We start from the raw sequence: 17,755 nt of genomic DNA on the forward strand, positions 1-17,755 counted from the left end.
AGGTTAGCCCTGCTTGTTGCTCTCTGTGGTGTGTGTGCTCTCTTGTGTGTGTGTGTGCGTGTGCGGTGTGGTGACTTTCCTCAGACAGGGCTCTTCCACTGACCATACAAGATTAGTCAAGGAGACTCCCACTACCTCCACTGAGCAACAGAGGACAAACAAGACCGGTGTCACACACTGACTCATTAGAACACACACACACGCACCGCACGCCACACACACACACACACACACACACACAACACCACACACACCCACACCACACACACCACACACACACACACACCACACACACACACACACACACAACACACACACACACCACACACCACACACACACACACACACACACACACACACACACACACAACACACCACACACACACACACACACACACACAGAAGGAGGTTGGGGAGAGACTTACTGATGTGTACAGGAACCCTCGGCTGTTCATGGCCAGGTAAGAGTTGGTCTGAACTCCCTGGATGGCCACCACTCGAAGCCCCACTGGAATGAGGTTGAATATGGCTGGGGAGGAGGAAAGAGAGATTACTCACAATCCTGTCAACAAATGGAGGGAAAAAAACATGTCTAATATCTTGTGAAGAAAGAGTACGCACACTGTTTATCCACCAGTGAATAGAATTTAGTGAAGCCATGCCCAGTCTGAGTTTCCTGCTTGAGGGGGCATCTAGGTGACTAAACACCAGCAGGGTAGCAACTCCCGTAACGGACTGGGAGAGGTGAAGGTCGAGAGCCGTACGTCCTCCGAAACACAACCCAACCAAGCTCACTGCTTCTAGCACAATGCCCACTTAACCCGGGACCCAGCCGCACCACCTCTGCGGAGAAACACCGTTACACCTGCGCGGGATTCATCCTCACGCCGTGCACTGTGCCCGGCCCACACAGGAGTCACTAGAGCGCGATTGGACGAGGCCAATCACAGACGGCCAAACCCTCCCTTAACCCGGACGATGCTGGCCAATTGTGGTGTCGCCCATGGGTCTACCGTCCGCGGCCGGCTGTGAAACAGCCCGGCATCAAACCAGGATCGTAGTAATGCAGCTAGCATTGCGGGGCAGTGCATATAGACCGATGCGCCACTCAGGAGGCCCCAAGGAGCAGAGCTAATCTAAGTAGAGAACGATACATTAAGCTAAGACTTCTGCCCGCACTATTCCTGCCAACCACATCATTTCACTCTACCCCTTCTCCTTTGTGTACAGGAAGCCCTCGCTGTTCATGGCCAGGTAGAGCTTGGTCTGAACTCCCTGGATGGCCACCACTCGAAGCCCCACTGGAATGAGGTTGAATATGGCTGGGGAGGAGAAAGAGAGAGTTACTCACAATCCTGTCAACAAATGGAGGGGAAAAAACATGTCTAATATCTTGTGAAGAAGAGAGTACGCACACTGTTTATCCACCAGTGAATAGAATTTAGTGAAGCCATGCCTCAGTCTGAGTTTTCCTGCTTGAGGGGGCATCTAGGGTGACTAAACACCAGCAGGTAGCAACTCCCGTACGGACTCGGGAGAGGTGAAGGTCGAGAGCCGTACGTCCTCCGAAACACAACCCKYCCAAGCCTCACTGCTTCTTGACACAATGCCCACTTAACCCGGGACCCAGCCGCACCACTCTGTCGGAGGAAACACCGTACACCTGGCGATCYTGTCAGCGTGCACTGTGCCCGGCCCACCACAGGAGTCACTAGAGCGCGATGGGACGAGGCCATCCCAGACGGCCAAACCCTCCCTTAACCCGGACGATGCTGGGCCAATTGTGTGTCGCCCATGGGTCTACCGTCCGCGGCCGGCTGTGAAACAGCCCGGCATCAAACCAGGATCTGTAGTAATGCAGCTAGCATTGCGGTGCAGTGCATTAGACCGATGCGCCACTCAGGAGGCCCCAAGGAGCAGAGCTAATCTAAGTAGAGAACGATACATTAAGCTAAGACTTCTGCCCGCACTATTCCTGCCAACCACATCATTTCACTCTACCCCAGTCTCCTCCATGGTTAGCTACAGTACTGCTCAGCTTCGCAGGCTGAACAGAGACCTCTTTCCACCCGGCTCTACCCTCATATGCCAAACCCGCTCACACCTTTGTCCTACTGTCACTGTGCTAGCCAGGAAGCTGACAATCTCCCCTGGCCACAATCTCCCCTGCATTCATACGCTAAGGGAGAGAGAGGCTGCCCGCCACCACAGAGGTTTGCTCTTGAACTCCGGAACAGAGAGGGGGTTTTCATAGCATGAGCAGCGGTCGAGAGAGGCAAATGATGTAGCCTTAAAGAGGTTACATAATGCTAAAAATGAATAAATATTAATCGCTCACGCTCGCTGAAAAAAGGCAAACAGAGTCAGTGATTTGTGCTCTTTCTCTCAAAGTTAAGCTGTTATTGTAACTACTGCCGTTATGTCCTATTGTAACTGTAAAGCTGTTATTGTAACTACTGCCATAATGTCTATTGTAACTGTGAAGCTGTTATTGTAGCTACTACCATTATGTCCTATTGTAACTGTAAAGCTGCTATTGTAACTACTGCCATTATGTCCTATTGTACTGTAAGCTGTTATTGTAACTAGTGCCGTTATGCCTATTGTAACTGTAAAGCTGTTATTGTAACTACTGCCATAATGTCCTATTGTAACTGTAAGATGTTATTGTAACTACTGCCATTATGTCCTATTGTAACTGTAAGCTGTTATTGTAAACTAGTGCCAGTATGTCCTATTGTAACTGTAAAGCTGTTATTGTAACTTCTGCCGTTATGTCCTTTGTAACTGTAAAGCTGCTATTGTAACTACTGCGTTATGTCCTGTTGTATCTGTAAAGCTGTTATTGTAACTACTGCCATTATGTATGTATACTGTTAAAGCTGTTATTGTAACTACTGCCGTTATGTATTGTAACTGTAAAGCTGTTATTGTAACTATGCATAGTATTGTACGTAAAGCTGTTATTTAACTACTGTCGTATGTATGTAACTGTAAAGCTGTTATTGTAACTACTGTCGTTATGTATTATAACTGTAAAGCTGTTATTGTAACTACTGCCGTTATGTATTGTAACTGTAAAGCTGTTATTGTAACTACTGCCTTATGTATTGTAACTGTAAAGCCTGTTATTGTAACTACTGCCTTATGTTTGAGTCAACTGTAAAGCTGTTATTGTAACTACTGCCGTTATGTATTGTTACTGTATTCTTAGAGTTACGCCAACATCAGAGCCAAACAGTGGCTTTGCTGCTGTGTCCTGCCCCCTCCTCTTCTGTCCTGGCTGGCACTAATTGCACACAGTGCTGCCATGCTGCCACAGTGCTGCCACATGCATGCCCTCTGGTAACAGAGGACAGGGTCACTCTGGGCTATGGGATAAAGACAGGCACATCTCTGTGTGAGGGGATTTACATAATCACACAGGAATATAAGGACACACACACTTCGCAGGCACAGACACACTCGCACAGGCACACACGCGCACAGGCACACACACACACACACGCACGCACGCACGCACGCACGCACGCACCTGTCTATATGGAGCAGATAGGATGCCAGCAACATAAGAACACTGGGAGAGGATATTTAAGGTGAAGAGACAAAGTTTTCTCTTTTCAACATCAGCATTGATATGTGTTTGTCATCAGCACTGGTCCGCTGCTTCTCCCTTTTACTCTTAGTTTACTGACAGGTTCAAGGACTTAGGTGCTAGGAACAACCACACAAGGCTCACCACAGATCCTCTCTAAATAACTACTTCCTCCCTCCAGAGAGGAAGCCCATATAAGCAGTCCAGCTGTGATGGACTCTCTCCCCTGACCTTAACACTAAGACAGCTTCTGTGTTTCCCCAGGCTTCCATGGTGAACAATAGAAGGAGTAGGGATTTCATCAAGTAAAAAGTTACTCCAACCCACTGTAGAGGTAGTACTGCAGAATGATGCCGTAAATGCACCCTCTGCTCTCCTGTCCTCCTCTCTTCCCTCCATCTCTCGTCTCCTCCTTCCTCTCCTCTCTTTCATCTCTCTTCTCCTCCATCCTCTCTTCCCCTGCAGACCTGGGCTGATCCCAGTCCCACCGGAGCCCTCCACCCTGAGCAACATCTGCTGCCTTGTAAACAGAGATAACTGATCTGGGATCAGCTAGCTACACTATATATACAAAAGTATGTGGACAACCCTTCAAATTAGTGGATTTGGCTATTTCAGCCACACTAGGGTTGAATATTTTCCCGGTATTTTATAAATGTTCCATCCCGAGAATAAATCACTTTTCTCCCGGGTAACCCTGTATTTCCTGAAAAAAACGGAAGTGTCATTCAAAAGCATTATAAAGAAAATTCAAGCCTGATACTACCTGAGCCCGATGAGCCATACGGTAAATACATTTCATGAGCCTTAAAGACATTTAATGAGCCCAAGCTCCAAAAAAAACAAATGATTGTGCCGTTATCCAGAACATACATGATATAGGCTACTGCACATTACAGAAAAATAAAAGCCCATAGATATAGCTAGCTATATGCTCTCTTGGGTAAATAAATGAAACTAGCTCCAGCAGGCTAATCTTTTGTGTGAACTGTTTTACAATACTGTATTGTATTATGCTGCATTACATGGACTGTAATTACGCACATCGTTCAAACCATGATAAAGCAGGGAGAGAATATGTGACTCTGGTGCAGCACATGCGGCCTACAAAGTTACAAGTATAGGCTAGCGAATTTGATTTTACTTTGGAAATATAATAGGGCTTATTTGTATAATTAGTCGACTGACGCATATATACCTTTCATAATATTTCCCCCTAATGTTATTAGCCTACTTCCTTCTCTCTCTATTGTTGCTTCATTCCTTCTCACTTTCAACAGTTAAACGAAATAAGTTTCATTGTCCATATCTTCCTCAATAGAATGACTTCCTTGAATGATATYGGACTAGAATTAGATGCAGAAGGCTTTCACTTCTCTTCACGAAGATTGAATGGTTATGGGCTAGAAAAAATAACTGATTTAGCCTACCACCATCGCYCATTCGCTCTTCTTTCAAACTACCCATGAGTTTTATTGGCCTGCTGTATTTAACATTTAGCAAACAAGAGCTTGCGTCCCTKTTCGAATAGTCTATTGGTATAAGAAATTATAAAATTATTTTTTTAAACTTTTCTTGCATGGGACTCCAAGAGRTAAGGAGCGTTTTTTAAGGAGAGAGGCCAGCGGAGCACAGTTGCTTGCGTACTGCATAAGAGACAGAGGCTATAAGTTAGAAGCTTATTATGCATAACCCATCATTAATTAGCTAAATARAAGGCTAATACTGCATTGAATTTATTACCTGAAAGAGGTAGGACATCTATATATAAGGCAATSTATCAATCTAGAACAGGATTATCTGTTTTGGAGCTTCTACACCTGCATTGCTTGCTGTTAGGGGTTTTAGGCTGGGTTTCTGTACAGCACTTTGAGATATCAGCTGATGTACGAAGGGCTATATGAATACATTTGATTTGATTTGATTTGATTTGGATTTGGATTCAATTTGAATGGAGTTGATGGAGAGAGAGAAAGACTGCGAGAGAGTGCTCCCATGTGCACTGATTTAAAGCAACGATATTCGAGTAACAGGCTGTTTTAAAACACTGCAGCTGCAATAAAAAAGTATAGATATCTTTACAATTAAGAAATAAGGTGACCCCGAAAGTCAGATGGAGATGGGTAAATGAGACGCGCATTCGATCTTTATATTACTGTAGCATAGACTATGCTGCAGCAAATGCAGGCCTACCTGTCACAAGAAACAAAGTTACCGTGATGAGATGATACTGTAGGTCTACATGCATTGTGAACTGTCTGTCACCACCACGAGGGTTGATGATTCATCATGCAGAGGCCGTAGAGAAGCCACATTTAGACATCCCATATAATTTAACAGTTCCATTTCTGTTCCAGTTCCATTTCATATAAATCATTTTTTTTATTTACCGGTTTCTCGCAGTTATTTATCCCGGGAAAAGGGAGTGGTTTTGGGCTYTATATCCAGGTACATCTCGGTATCCGACAAATCTGAGTTTGGCGGATGCCAGCAGAACGCTACCATAGTGCCAACTGTAAAGTTTGGTGGAGGAGGAATAATGGTCTGGGGCTGTTTTTCATGGTTCGGACTAAGCCCCTTAGTTCTAGTGAAGGGAAATCTTAACGCTACAGCATACAATGACAATCTAGATGATTTCGTCTTTCCAACTCTGGCAACAGTTTGGGAAGGCCCTTTCCTGTTTCAGTATGACCATGCTGATGCACAAAGTGAGGTCCATACAGAAATGGTTTGTCGAGATCGGTTTGGAAGAACTTGACTYGCCTGCACAGAGCCCTGACCTCAACCCCATCGGACACCTTTGGGATGAATTGGAAAGCCGACTGCGAGCRAGGCCTAATCGCCCAACATCAGTGCCCGACCTCACTCATGGTCTTGTTGCTGAATAGAAGTAAGTCTCAGCAGCAATATTCCAACATCTAGTGGAAAGCCTTCCCAGAAGAYTGGGGGTTGTTATAGCAGCAAAGGGGGTTCAACTCCATATTAATGCCCATGATTTTGGAATGAGGTGTTCAACAAGCAGGTGTCCACATACTTTTGGTCATGTAGTGTATGGTACTGCTATTTTCAGAGGATCTATGTGTGGAGTAACTGGCTTTCATGTAGGTGGAAGTACTTTGTGGGTCATGTTTGTATGTTTTTTGCTGTTGTTGATGTAGCTAAAGTGTTTTTGTTGTTGAAAGTATCAGTATGGGAATAGACAGGATTCCATTACATTCATGGTATAGGCGACCACATTCCTGCTACAGCTCATCCCCCTGCAGCACGACAGGATCTCTCCACTTAATAATGCTCGCTCTACCCCTTCCCATCTCTCTCTCTCTCTCTCTCTCTCTCTCTCCATCTATGAGCTGCGGCTCATCTGACGGCATGGACCTATCCGCTTAATATTTTTCTCTCTCCCCTGTCTCTCCTTTTCCCCCTCTTTGTCTGTTCGCTGCGTGCTGAGACCCACACAGACACAGCTGCGGTAAACTTCATTTCAGGGGGATTACCAGCCAATCGGCCGCCTGGGATTTCCGAGGGGAAAACTCAATTACTTGTATCTCACAGAACACCTGAGGTTCAACACGAACATAACAGTAAAACACATGCCCAGTCCTGGTAAGCGACTAACTACGTTCAACACATGACTACATATTATGGTATTGTTCCACTTCAAACCCTCTGTACTGTAGTCTGAGAACCATTCATATAGGAGATGATTATGAAGGAACAAAGCAGAGCTCAGATCATCAGCATAAATATTACTGTTCAACATACAGAGAGAGGAGGGACAAACTAACACAGATTCAAATGTACCCGGCGACAAAGCCTTCGCCTCCCAACCCCACGCCTTGATTAGCCAATTAGATCAATGTGTGTGAATCTTAGTTTAAGGGTATAACCGGACTTAAGCAGCATTATGACAGCAAGAAAGAGGTGGGTGAATCGCCTTTGAGAATGTCTTGAATCGGTGCTCCTTCTTTGGAAACTTGGAAATGAATTGGTATGCGCTGGACGATATTTTGCATAATGGTTCAGAATGTTGCCTATCTAATGAAGTCTGTCTGATTTTAAAATACTGCTTCAAAAGTTACAAATATCCTCCAGATATCTCAAATAATTCCATGCCCTAAAAATGACCTGCCCAGCTAGAGCAGAAGTTGGGCTGCTCTGGATTTGGTAAACAAAAGTTTTAAAAAACATCAACGAACACTGCTGTATATTCATGAGTGCTACCTCAGCAATGTTAGAATGCTTGTGTGTGTGTGTGTGTGTGTGTGTGCGTGTGTGCACTTGCATTTGAGTAGCTCCTCTCCCACCATCACAAGACACCATAGCTCAGAGAGGACTGCGCTTCRGTCACCATGGAGACAAGAGCACCCAGCGCCTAACAACCTATTTTTGGACCGGTGCAAACAGCTTCACTTTTCTCCCGTTCTTATTCAGCCAGCTCTATCATTTTTCTCTTCCAAGTGGAAATGTTTTGGTTGGGAAAAGCAGGCCAATTGTTACATAACGTATCTCAATAGGACTGTAACTGTTAACATCTCTATCTAACCAGCTCTAGYAGACATGGGAGTGGGGAGTGGTTGGTGTGTGTTATGTTCATTCTCTCTTCTCTTAGTAGGCTCCCTCCCCTCTATGTTATTCATATCTCCCTCCTCCCTCATCCCTCCCCCTCTCCTCCCCGCGACGGCAACATAATAAAACCAGACGATTACCGTGTCTGTTATTGCTCCGACTGACACGCAGGCTGCACAGAACGGGTGTTCATTTGTGTGATAGAAGTGTCATCTGGCTTAAGTGACTAATTGAATATAGTCGGGGCTAATTTACACTCTCACAGAATGCCACATTCGATTAGTTTCGGGGTGATGGTGATCCGGGCAGCCGCAGYTACTACATTAGTGCCCTGACGACGAACCACGCGGCACCATGAGGCACAGGGCGGGCACTTCCGAGTCGCGCCAACGCTGGAAGGGAATAGCGCTCTGGGGCTGTTAATAGTCTACCTACCACTCTGCCAAGGCAACTCTAGTATAGGTCTTATCAGAACAGGGTAGGACTTGTGTTCCTATAACGACATCAGTCAATTACCTCTTAATGCAATGTTTTTACTGACGAGCGTCATAATGTCACAACAGTATATGACATCCAACACCGTTGCCAGCAATTACAAAACAGGAAGCAGCTGTCAGTCAATAGTTACTGTGCGGTGATCAGGATGAGTGCATCTCTTAACAGCCTGCACAGAAAACCCTGGGACTCTCCATGTGCAGAGGCCCTCAAACARCCATCAGTCTGTACATCTATCTAATATCTATCTGTCCACATGTGTTGGATTGTGTTTGTGCCTGGTGGATGTATGCTCTTGTTTTGCTACCTATCTCTACTTTAATCAACCCATTGTAGAACATAGGACCCTGAGCAGTGGGAGTACTGGTACTGCGTTATCAATACTGTGTGGATTACTGAAAGCCTGGTGTTACTACGGTCTGTAACAGATTAAAAAAGCCAATCAGCACCTGCACTGATCTCTCTAAACACAATATAATGCTCCATATCATTGCTGTAAGCCACTTTCTATTCTATTGTTTGTTTTACACATCTCAAAGGCTTTGGAAAATATGAGGAAGGGATAATATGGGATTTTAATTCTGATGAGGGATACAAATAGACTGAACCAAATACATTAAGTGTACAAAACATTAGGAACCCCCCCTCCCCTTTGCCCTCAGAACAGCCTCAATTCATCAGGACATGGACTCTACAAGGTGTCAAATGCGTTCCACAGGGATGCTGGCCCATGTTGACTCCAATGCCTCCCACAGTTGTGTCAAGTTAGCTGGATGTCCTTTGGGTGGTGGACCAGGACCATTCTTGATACACACAGGAAACTGTTGAGCGTGAAAAACCCAGCTATGTTGCAGTTCTTGACACAAACCGGTGAGCCTGGCACCTACTACCATATCCTGTTCAAAGGCACATACATCTTTTGTCTTGCCCATTCACCCGGCACACATACACAATCCATATCTCTTAAAAATCCTTCTTTAACCTGTCTCCTGCCCTTCATCTACACTGAGTGAAGTGGATTTAACAAGTGACATCAATAAGGGATCATAGCTTTCACCTGGTCAGTCTGTGACATGGAAAGAGCAGGTGTTCTTAATGTTTTGTACAGTCAGTGTAAGTCTATCTGTATGAGATACGCAGTAAATGTGTAGCAGTGGAGAGATCTGAAATGTGATCCGAGCGAGAAAGAAATTCAGCCACAACTTAGAACAGAATGCAGAATGTACAGATCAAAGCTGTGCTTGTTCTTTCAAATGGAATCAGCCAGGAAATGTTCATTTGATGTTCATTACTGTGCCAGTACACTGTTTACTGTGTTGATGCTTAACTGATGACCGGGTTTATTTACATGGGAAATATGATGGTCTGGAATCAGCGTGGAGTAGGTGGGTTAGGTTGATGGACAACGTACTATTCATTAGACACCCCACGGAAGAAAASTGTCCTAAAAAGGAAGGGACTACCTGAACTTGTCCAATAAAAAAAATGCTCGTTTTCGTCTTCCGTTGCAAAATGCAGCGTTTCCCAAACGTTTTGGTGCCGGAGACCCCTTTTGTGATAGCAAATTCATCAGGGACCCCCTCAAAATCAGTACACAATTATGACTTTAGAGTGCTATAAAAATAGCATACAAGGAGTTTGATTATGACTGCTGCAGCACATGGCAAGACTTACCAAGTCTCAGGCCCTGGGAAATAACATTTTAAAGCCCTTCCTCTTCGTATTGGAGATAACAATTTGCAGGTTTCAAGATCATTTCCTGCAATTCTACATTTTCCAATGGGGCAGAGAGACCGTTTTTCAGTTTGAAAGCTTAGATTATAGTTCATTTATGTTCAAACTCATTTTGGGGGGGGGGAGATACAAGAAGTATTGAGTTTAAAAAATGGATCATTGATGAAGTACTGTGGATCCCTGTGTGCCTCCCTGACCCTGCTGTGCATCTAAGGGTAGCCTATATTGTAGATTAATAATATTGTATTGTATTGCACCTTCTTAACTTGTTCCACCGACCCCTTGGCAAAAAATCGTTTAATCTGTTGTTGCTAGAATTATTCATATAAAACCATTCTATTTGATTTATTATWATTATTATTTTTAGCCCAGTTTGAGAACCACTGCCCTAATGAATATGTCCCTGGTGCCAGCCGAGCAGAGGAGACTTACTGTAGCCATTGTCCTCCTCCTTTGTCCCGTCGATGGTGCCATCTGCTTGCAGCTGCAGGTGGAAGCCCTGTCGACTGTACAGCTTCGTCACAATCCCCTTCAACTGGGGTTCTGAGGAGAGGGGGAGAGAGGGAGGAGGGAGAAGAGGGGGAGTGTGAGATTGGAGACAGGCTCTGATCCTGCATCAAGGCTTGTCTCATTCCTGGAGAAAGATGAAGTTGCATCAAGATGCTGATGTTGTTGTATAATCAAGATGCTGAATTCAGTTCAGTTTTGTGCACCCTCTCCAAAACGGACTGGGGTAGGGTGTGATGATACTAGAGTTGTGCCCACACAGGAACCTTGTTCACCCATCCACCAGCCATGTATCTTATAACAAGATATCCTAACCTATAATCCTATAAACCTGGCACGCTAGGTTATAAACTACATTATAAACTGCTGATTGGATGACAGCCGTGGTATGTCAGACCGTATAGCACGGGTATGACAAAACATTTATCTTTACTGCTCTTATTATGTTGATAACCAGTTTATAATAGCAATAAGGCACCTCATGGGTTTGTGGAATATGGCCAATATACCACGGCTAAGGGCTATACCCAGGCACTCTGCGTTGCGTCGTGCATAAGAATAGCCCTTAGCCGTGGTATATTGGCCATATACCACACCCCCTCGGGCCTTATTGCTTAAGTAACTAACCAGTCTCCCCAGTCCTGCTCCCAATAGGCCCAGTGTAGCCACATTCTCAGCTCTCCAAAGGCTCAAGGGACCAGTTAAAACACATCTCTGCTGACGTCTAGAAGATCAAGCCATGGATACCGGCGTATGAGCAAACAGTTCCTATCTCTACCACACACAGGAACAGGGAAGGACTAGGGAGACTAGAAAGGAAGTCTGGGTTTATTCCAAAGGGGCCTGTGGCTGCACCTGAGAGGATTACATGGAGAGCAGGTGCTTGACAGTAAGAGTCAATATTTATCCAGGATAAGCACTGTTTGATTTTTTTAAATGCCAACTGTCCATATCATGTTTGTTTGTTCCAGAGTGAAAATGCCGTGCTTTAAATATGGGGTATACAACTTCCTTCTATGGTGTAATGGATGGCCATGTATTGTGGGGGAAAAAATTCCGTCCATCTATGCCATCCAAAGAAATGTTCTGGGACAACTAAATTAGAGTGCACTCTTACAAAGTGCAAATTCTGCTAGCCAATGGATTAACAAAGGCAGTAGTTCAAACTCCATCTGAAGAYATTTTAGTTGGGACGGCGGTTGCCTATATCTTATATAAAAAATTAAACCTGGAAGTGTCTATGATGACACAAGCTTGACATTTTGGTGTGTCATGTTCCACTAAGAGCTGTCCTTTCCCCGTYTTCCCTTCCCTAGAGGACTGTCCTTTACCGTAGTTTACCTCACCTTTCATCCTCTCTTTCATCTGCTTTACCTTTCAATACTGCCATTACTACCCTCACAAAGGTTACCGCCTGGCCAGTACTCATGCTTTGGCTATTTTTTGCACCACTGGCTCCCTACTCTAGGAACCTTTTAAGACTGATACATCAGGAGGCTGACGTCTTTTCAAAGGCAGAGATTTTCGCCAAAATGTCAGTCCACTATTCATAAGTAAACTGAGCGTGATGCTGGGTAGCCATCTAGGTTCCTGTAACAAGCCATAAAGAGCATTTCTTCAACGTTGCTTAAAGTGCATTGAATGAAAATATGTGGATTGGAGGATAAAATTTCATGGAAGACTTCTTGATTTGTAAATTCCCATGCTACCTTAAAAACACACATTCACAAGGTGTTACATCACAAGYAAACAATGTATCGGAGACAGAGAATGGCGTCATAAGGTGAAATCAGTGGGCGGCTTTTTCTACCAGGAGACTCAGGGATCTCTACTCACACACTCACTGACACACCCAAACACATCCATACACAAACACACTCGCATAGCCGCAGCAGAAAAGTATCTTGCTTCTGCCGAGGCTCCACATATGTGTTACGTAAACCACACACTCCCTATCCCCGTCCCCATTCCAACTCCACAGTCCTGCCTCAGGGAGGTGGAAGAGGGGGATGAGGTGGGACGAAAGAGGGTACTGGCTGGTATCGTGGTGTGGGTCCAGTTCTGAGGGAACACTGCAGGGTAGCTTAGCCCCAGCCCCCCGAGCAACACACCCCCAATCTCCTCCACTCCACCCCTACCTGCATAATGCACTTACAAAACAGACTGAAACAGCCTGTGAACTTGATGGGAGAGGAATTAACTGGAGCTCATTTAGGTCRGAAAGCACAGGTCTGAGTCACGCTCAGCAAACCGCAGCGGTGCTCATTAACCGAGGTCCACGGCTCATGTAGCTTTGTAAACATCACAGAGAACCAGCCGTAAGGTAGTGCTGGTATGTAGCACAGCTAATGGTCAAAAGCAAGCTGGTCTGTTTCACTGTATACTCTGGTTATGGATGTCTGGTTCTGGTTGTGGATGAGGTTCTGTCTGGGCGCTGTAAGCTGGAGTGGAGGCTAAGGCTTCACTAACTACATGAATCGCACCTTGGCAGAATATACTGCATGGGCCATTCAGGGACTGAGAGGTCTCTTGGGATGCCAGTTTTTTGTTAGAGCACTGCCCTGAAATACAGACCGTGGACTAACCTGCACTGTCTGTACAGGAAATGTCCCTGGAAGTTTTTGCTGGTTGGTTTTGAAATCCCCAAATATAAAGTTTAATACATGTGTACAGGATGTGTTAAACTTCACAAAGTATGTTTGACATATTCTTCAGAAAAGTATAAATATCCTTCATCATTTTCTACACTTGGTGAAATTACACAAAACTATTCAAATGCTTGGATGCCTGCTGTACATCCTGTGTCCCATGATAGTACACCAAAGCAATATATCTGCATATAGTWTTTTTTAAGCTTGCTCATTGTGGATTCAGACAACAGACATAAGCATGGGAATGATATTTAAAGACCACAGTGGGCTTGTGTTATGTTCTAATCCTGTTTAGCTGGCTCTATTGTAWTGGTCCACATGGGATTACATGAGCAGACATTGAGYGACGAAGCACCAATATAATACATCACTTAGGTAGTTATTAACAGTCTGCAATGTCATAGGTCACCCTTTTGTGCATGAACTAAAATACATCCATAGGGAGACCATCTCACTGTCTTTCCTTTGATCTAAATCTGTATTTATAGATTTTGATTAACATTCTATGGATATTTAAAAATATATATATATGTATCAAATCGAATCATTTATAAATGTTGATGTTGTTCCTATACCTATATAGCCACTTTGGTTGTGCAGTGCCCCTGATATTTGGTGCACAGAGCAGAGTTGGGGAAAGTGATGATGAAACAGAAGAAATGGCAACAGAAATCAAACGTTTTGAATTGTGATGGTCTAACGGAATTAGRGATACCCAAAACAGACCTGGTCGCCTCCGTCTCCTCTTCTTGGAGCCAAAGAGTTTGACCCGAGAGAACATAGACAGRCGGCTCGGTTTCTCGCATGGCTTCGTCTTGTTCGGACTGCTAACGCAGCGGCAGGCATTCGATTTCTCCCGCTCCCTCGCCTGCCTTTTCTGCCGAATAAGGGAGCTGGCTAACGCTGCAGCCATGGCCAGTTTGACGGTTTTCCGGAGAAAACTTCCAGACTATGAAAAATGTTCTCCTCTACTAACCCTTTCAATTTTTGATTGAAAATCTTTCAGCAGTGGTCATCCAAAGATTCCTCAAATGCAAAGCGCAGTCATTGGTCGTTAATTGTGAAATAAATATATTAAATTCAAAATGCAGTCAGTGCATAAAAAAGTACCTCCACTCTTCTTCAAAATGATGCCTATTAAATGTTCTGTAAGTTGATAATTTTTCTGTTGGTTTTGTTGGGCGTAGCTCGGTAACGGTGCATCTTATCTCCGGAAGGAAAAAACAGTCCTCAACAAAAAATGACGAGACACATGTTCCACTCTCGTACAGCACAAATAGTGGCATTTCTTCAGCATCATAACTAACGCGCAGCTGTTTCCCTAAAAGCCGTTTTGCACCATCCCACAAAAGCAGGGATCATGCACATGGAGATTGGCGCAGACGCAGGTGGTTGTGGACGGCGCTAATGCGCAGCCAGAAAAACACCTGTTAGAGAACGCAGAGAAAACGTTTCCAATGCTGATGTTTTCCTCTTGTCTTTTAGGTCGTTAATCTCCCTCGTCACGGGCAAAGCGCTGCTAGTACAGTGCACGGACTTAACCGGTTTAGTAGATAGAGCGACGGGTGAGGATAGAGAGACTAATTATTATAGAGATTAAATTAGTTTTCCCTCTCTTGTTCAAACAAGGCGACATATGAAATAAACCGCTTCAAACACAGTATCGGACCCCAGTGCATATTGCACAGTCTAAGCTATACTGCTGCGCTCCGAGGGAGCATCCTAACCAGGCGCAGAACTAGCGCGGGGGGAACCGGGAGGGGTGGGTGGGGGTGGAGGGGAGCAGGAGAATATTCTGGTACCCTCTCTCTCTGTCCCTTCAATTATTCAATACCGATTCAATGAGTATGTCTTTTAGGCATAGCCATTACGCATACGAAAGATTTATCCAAAAAGTTGGGGATGAAATTGCTCATAAAGCGTATCACTCGCAGTAGATCCCGTAGCCCACACTAATTAATAGACAACACGTTTTCCTTATCATGCATTGTCAGTATACAATTAGCCATGGTCCCTGCAATCATTTTAGCACTTCTAATTATGATTGTGTGAGATAAGCAAGGCGACCTGCATCCCCAAACTCCACTGCAGTACCTTGGACAACGACGCTGCCTTGAGATTCTGCCCACCCCCACCTGCTTCCCTGCAGACACCCAAACAAACGTGACCGTGGTGCTCAAGTGAGAGGTACAGTGACCAATGACTCAGAATGTGGGAAAAGCCCTGACACAGTCGAAGATGGATTGGGCTACCTCTGCCACCTATACACTCATGTGAAGAAAAACTCTGAAAGCAGCCACTGGCATAAAACAAGACAGGGCGATGGAGTAAATGAGTCTCGGGTTGAAACTGAGCCATCATCAATATTTCACATCCTGTCTGTCTCTAGAGAAGGGTGAGGAGATGGGCATGTGGCGACAACAGGAAGCTCGTGTCCACATTTTTGACCAGCGTGTTGCCATGGTAGTCTGGCCTTTGCCTTGCACTGACGACTAGGTCAAAAAATATACTTTATAGTTATTGTTATGTTCAACCTAGTCCTAGACTGAGGGGCAAAACACATATTTTTATCAGTTATTTACAACAAAACAATATGAGGATGTTGATGATAATGATGATACACATACGTTTGGAACAACTACGAAATGTAACGTTTGAGAAACATGGAGGAACGTCTACTTCTGACGRGAGACTGAGAGCTGGTAGTACATGAGAGCAACACATAACAGTGCACGCCCCTGATTCAATCTAACTACATTTTACACGTGGGAGTAAAAAATAATCGATGGCACGCAACTCAGTGAAACGGTCAGTCATCGAACAAACTCCCTCACAACAAGACAGGAGGCATATCCTGCTATTGCATCAACTGTTAGATCAAACATACGTAAGGAGACAGCACCCCCCTCACRGACAAGGCTACTTTCAATAACTCCCTGAAGAAGCAGCAGTAGCTATACTTCCCATTCCTCCCTAAACCCATCTCTGTTTCCTCTCTGTGAATCGTATCCGAATCAAAGCCTCCACAAGGGTGCCACCTACAGTCCAGATTTGAAGCTACCGTACACAAACTTTACATGATCCATAGATCAATAGTGCTGTACATTAGRAGGCTATTGCATACACTGCCACACACAGAAGCCAAAGACCTGCATTTTTTAAATTATTTGTTCATACATAGAAATAAACTATTTCCCAATCATTAATCCATCTATAACAGTCATAGCGAATAGACAATATTAAAAGCAGGTTTCTGAAAAGACTCAAGACTCCAGAGTATAACAACAGCCTACATATTTTACTAGAAAGTTAGGTAGGTTATACTTTTTCAAACTTGATCATCCAATAATAACAACCTGAGTGGTCTGTTGTAGATATATCATCTTTGAACATACATACCGTTTAACATATTACCGATATGTTTGTTACAATTGATATGCACCAATATGTAAAATGTCGAATTCTATCCATCAACTTCATCAAGTTGTATACATAGCCTAGGTATAATAAACGGTAAACTTCCGACTAGTTCTATTTGGTAGACATCTACCGCACTTCTATCGCTGAGGTCATCTCTACTTCAGCACCATGGATAGCTCCGGKAAGAGGGCGTGCGCCTCCGCCTCTCCACAGTGCTCAACAGTCAAAAACAACCATCTTCCGCCAGACCATGCAGCAAAACACAAAGTCAATTGGAATATAAGAATATCCAATGTGCATCAGAAAGTAGGCTAGATCTCTAGAAGCCAAACAAACTGAAAGGAAATGTGCAGAAACACTTGGAAAGGAGAAGAGCCGCCTACCTGACGCAGATTTTCTCAAGGGAAAAGTCTTGCTTCGATGCATAACTGAAGCCAAGGAAAGTGTCCTCAATATGAGCAAACTGTCGTCGGATCTTGGAATGAAAGCAAGAAGATGCTACAAAAGTTTAAACCATATTATTCAAAGAACTGTCATAGGCGTAGACGTTAAAGGCGTAGAGGCGGGGCCAGCAATACATGCAGAAGATCATTAACTGACGAGCATTAGTGAGATGCCATTATGACTTTCTAAAATGCTCATTAAAGATGCATTTGGAGGTCTTGTTGATCCGGAGTGTAGTCACTAAACTGCTGTGCTCTCTGTGTCAGAAATTAAGAAAAGTGATCGAAAATGCTCGCTGAGATACTTCCTGCCGAGGGCAGAGAATAGTTTCCTCTCATATTAC

At 44.4% G+C, this 17,755-nt stretch overlaps 1 protein-coding gene across 2 annotated transcripts in view; it reads right to left on the bottom strand.

Annotated features, from left to right (window-relative positions):
• Positions 1 to 17,510, bottom strand: part of fgf13a (fibroblast growth factor 13a) — a 45,992-nt gene extending 28,482 nt beyond the window's left edge. The window contains exons 1-3 of one of the 2 annotated variants that reach the window (XM_023992465.2): positions 17,352 to 17,510; positions 10,823 to 10,933; positions 426 to 529 (exon numbers count right to left, since the gene is read on the bottom strand). In XM_023992465.2, coding sequence (XP_023848233.1) covers positions 426 to 529; positions 10,823 to 10,933; positions 17,352 to 17,394 — 258 coding nt within the window. In that variant the 5' untranslated portion in view covers positions 17,395 to 17,510. Of the gene's footprint in view, positions 1 to 425; positions 530 to 10,822; positions 10,934 to 14,274; positions 15,241 to 17,351 lie in introns of those variants that run through there. The other variant, XM_023992464.2, reaches the window with a different exon arrangement.
• Positions 17,511 to 17,755: the final 245 nt, after the last annotated feature.

This window comes from Salvelinus sp. IW2-2015, linkage group LG8 (genome assembly GCF_002910315.2).
Source record: "Salvelinus sp. IW2-2015 linkage group LG8, ASM291031v2, whole genome shotgun sequence".
NCBI lineage: Eukaryota > Metazoa > Chordata > Actinopteri > Salmoniformes > Salmonidae > Salvelinus > Salvelinus sp. IW2-2015.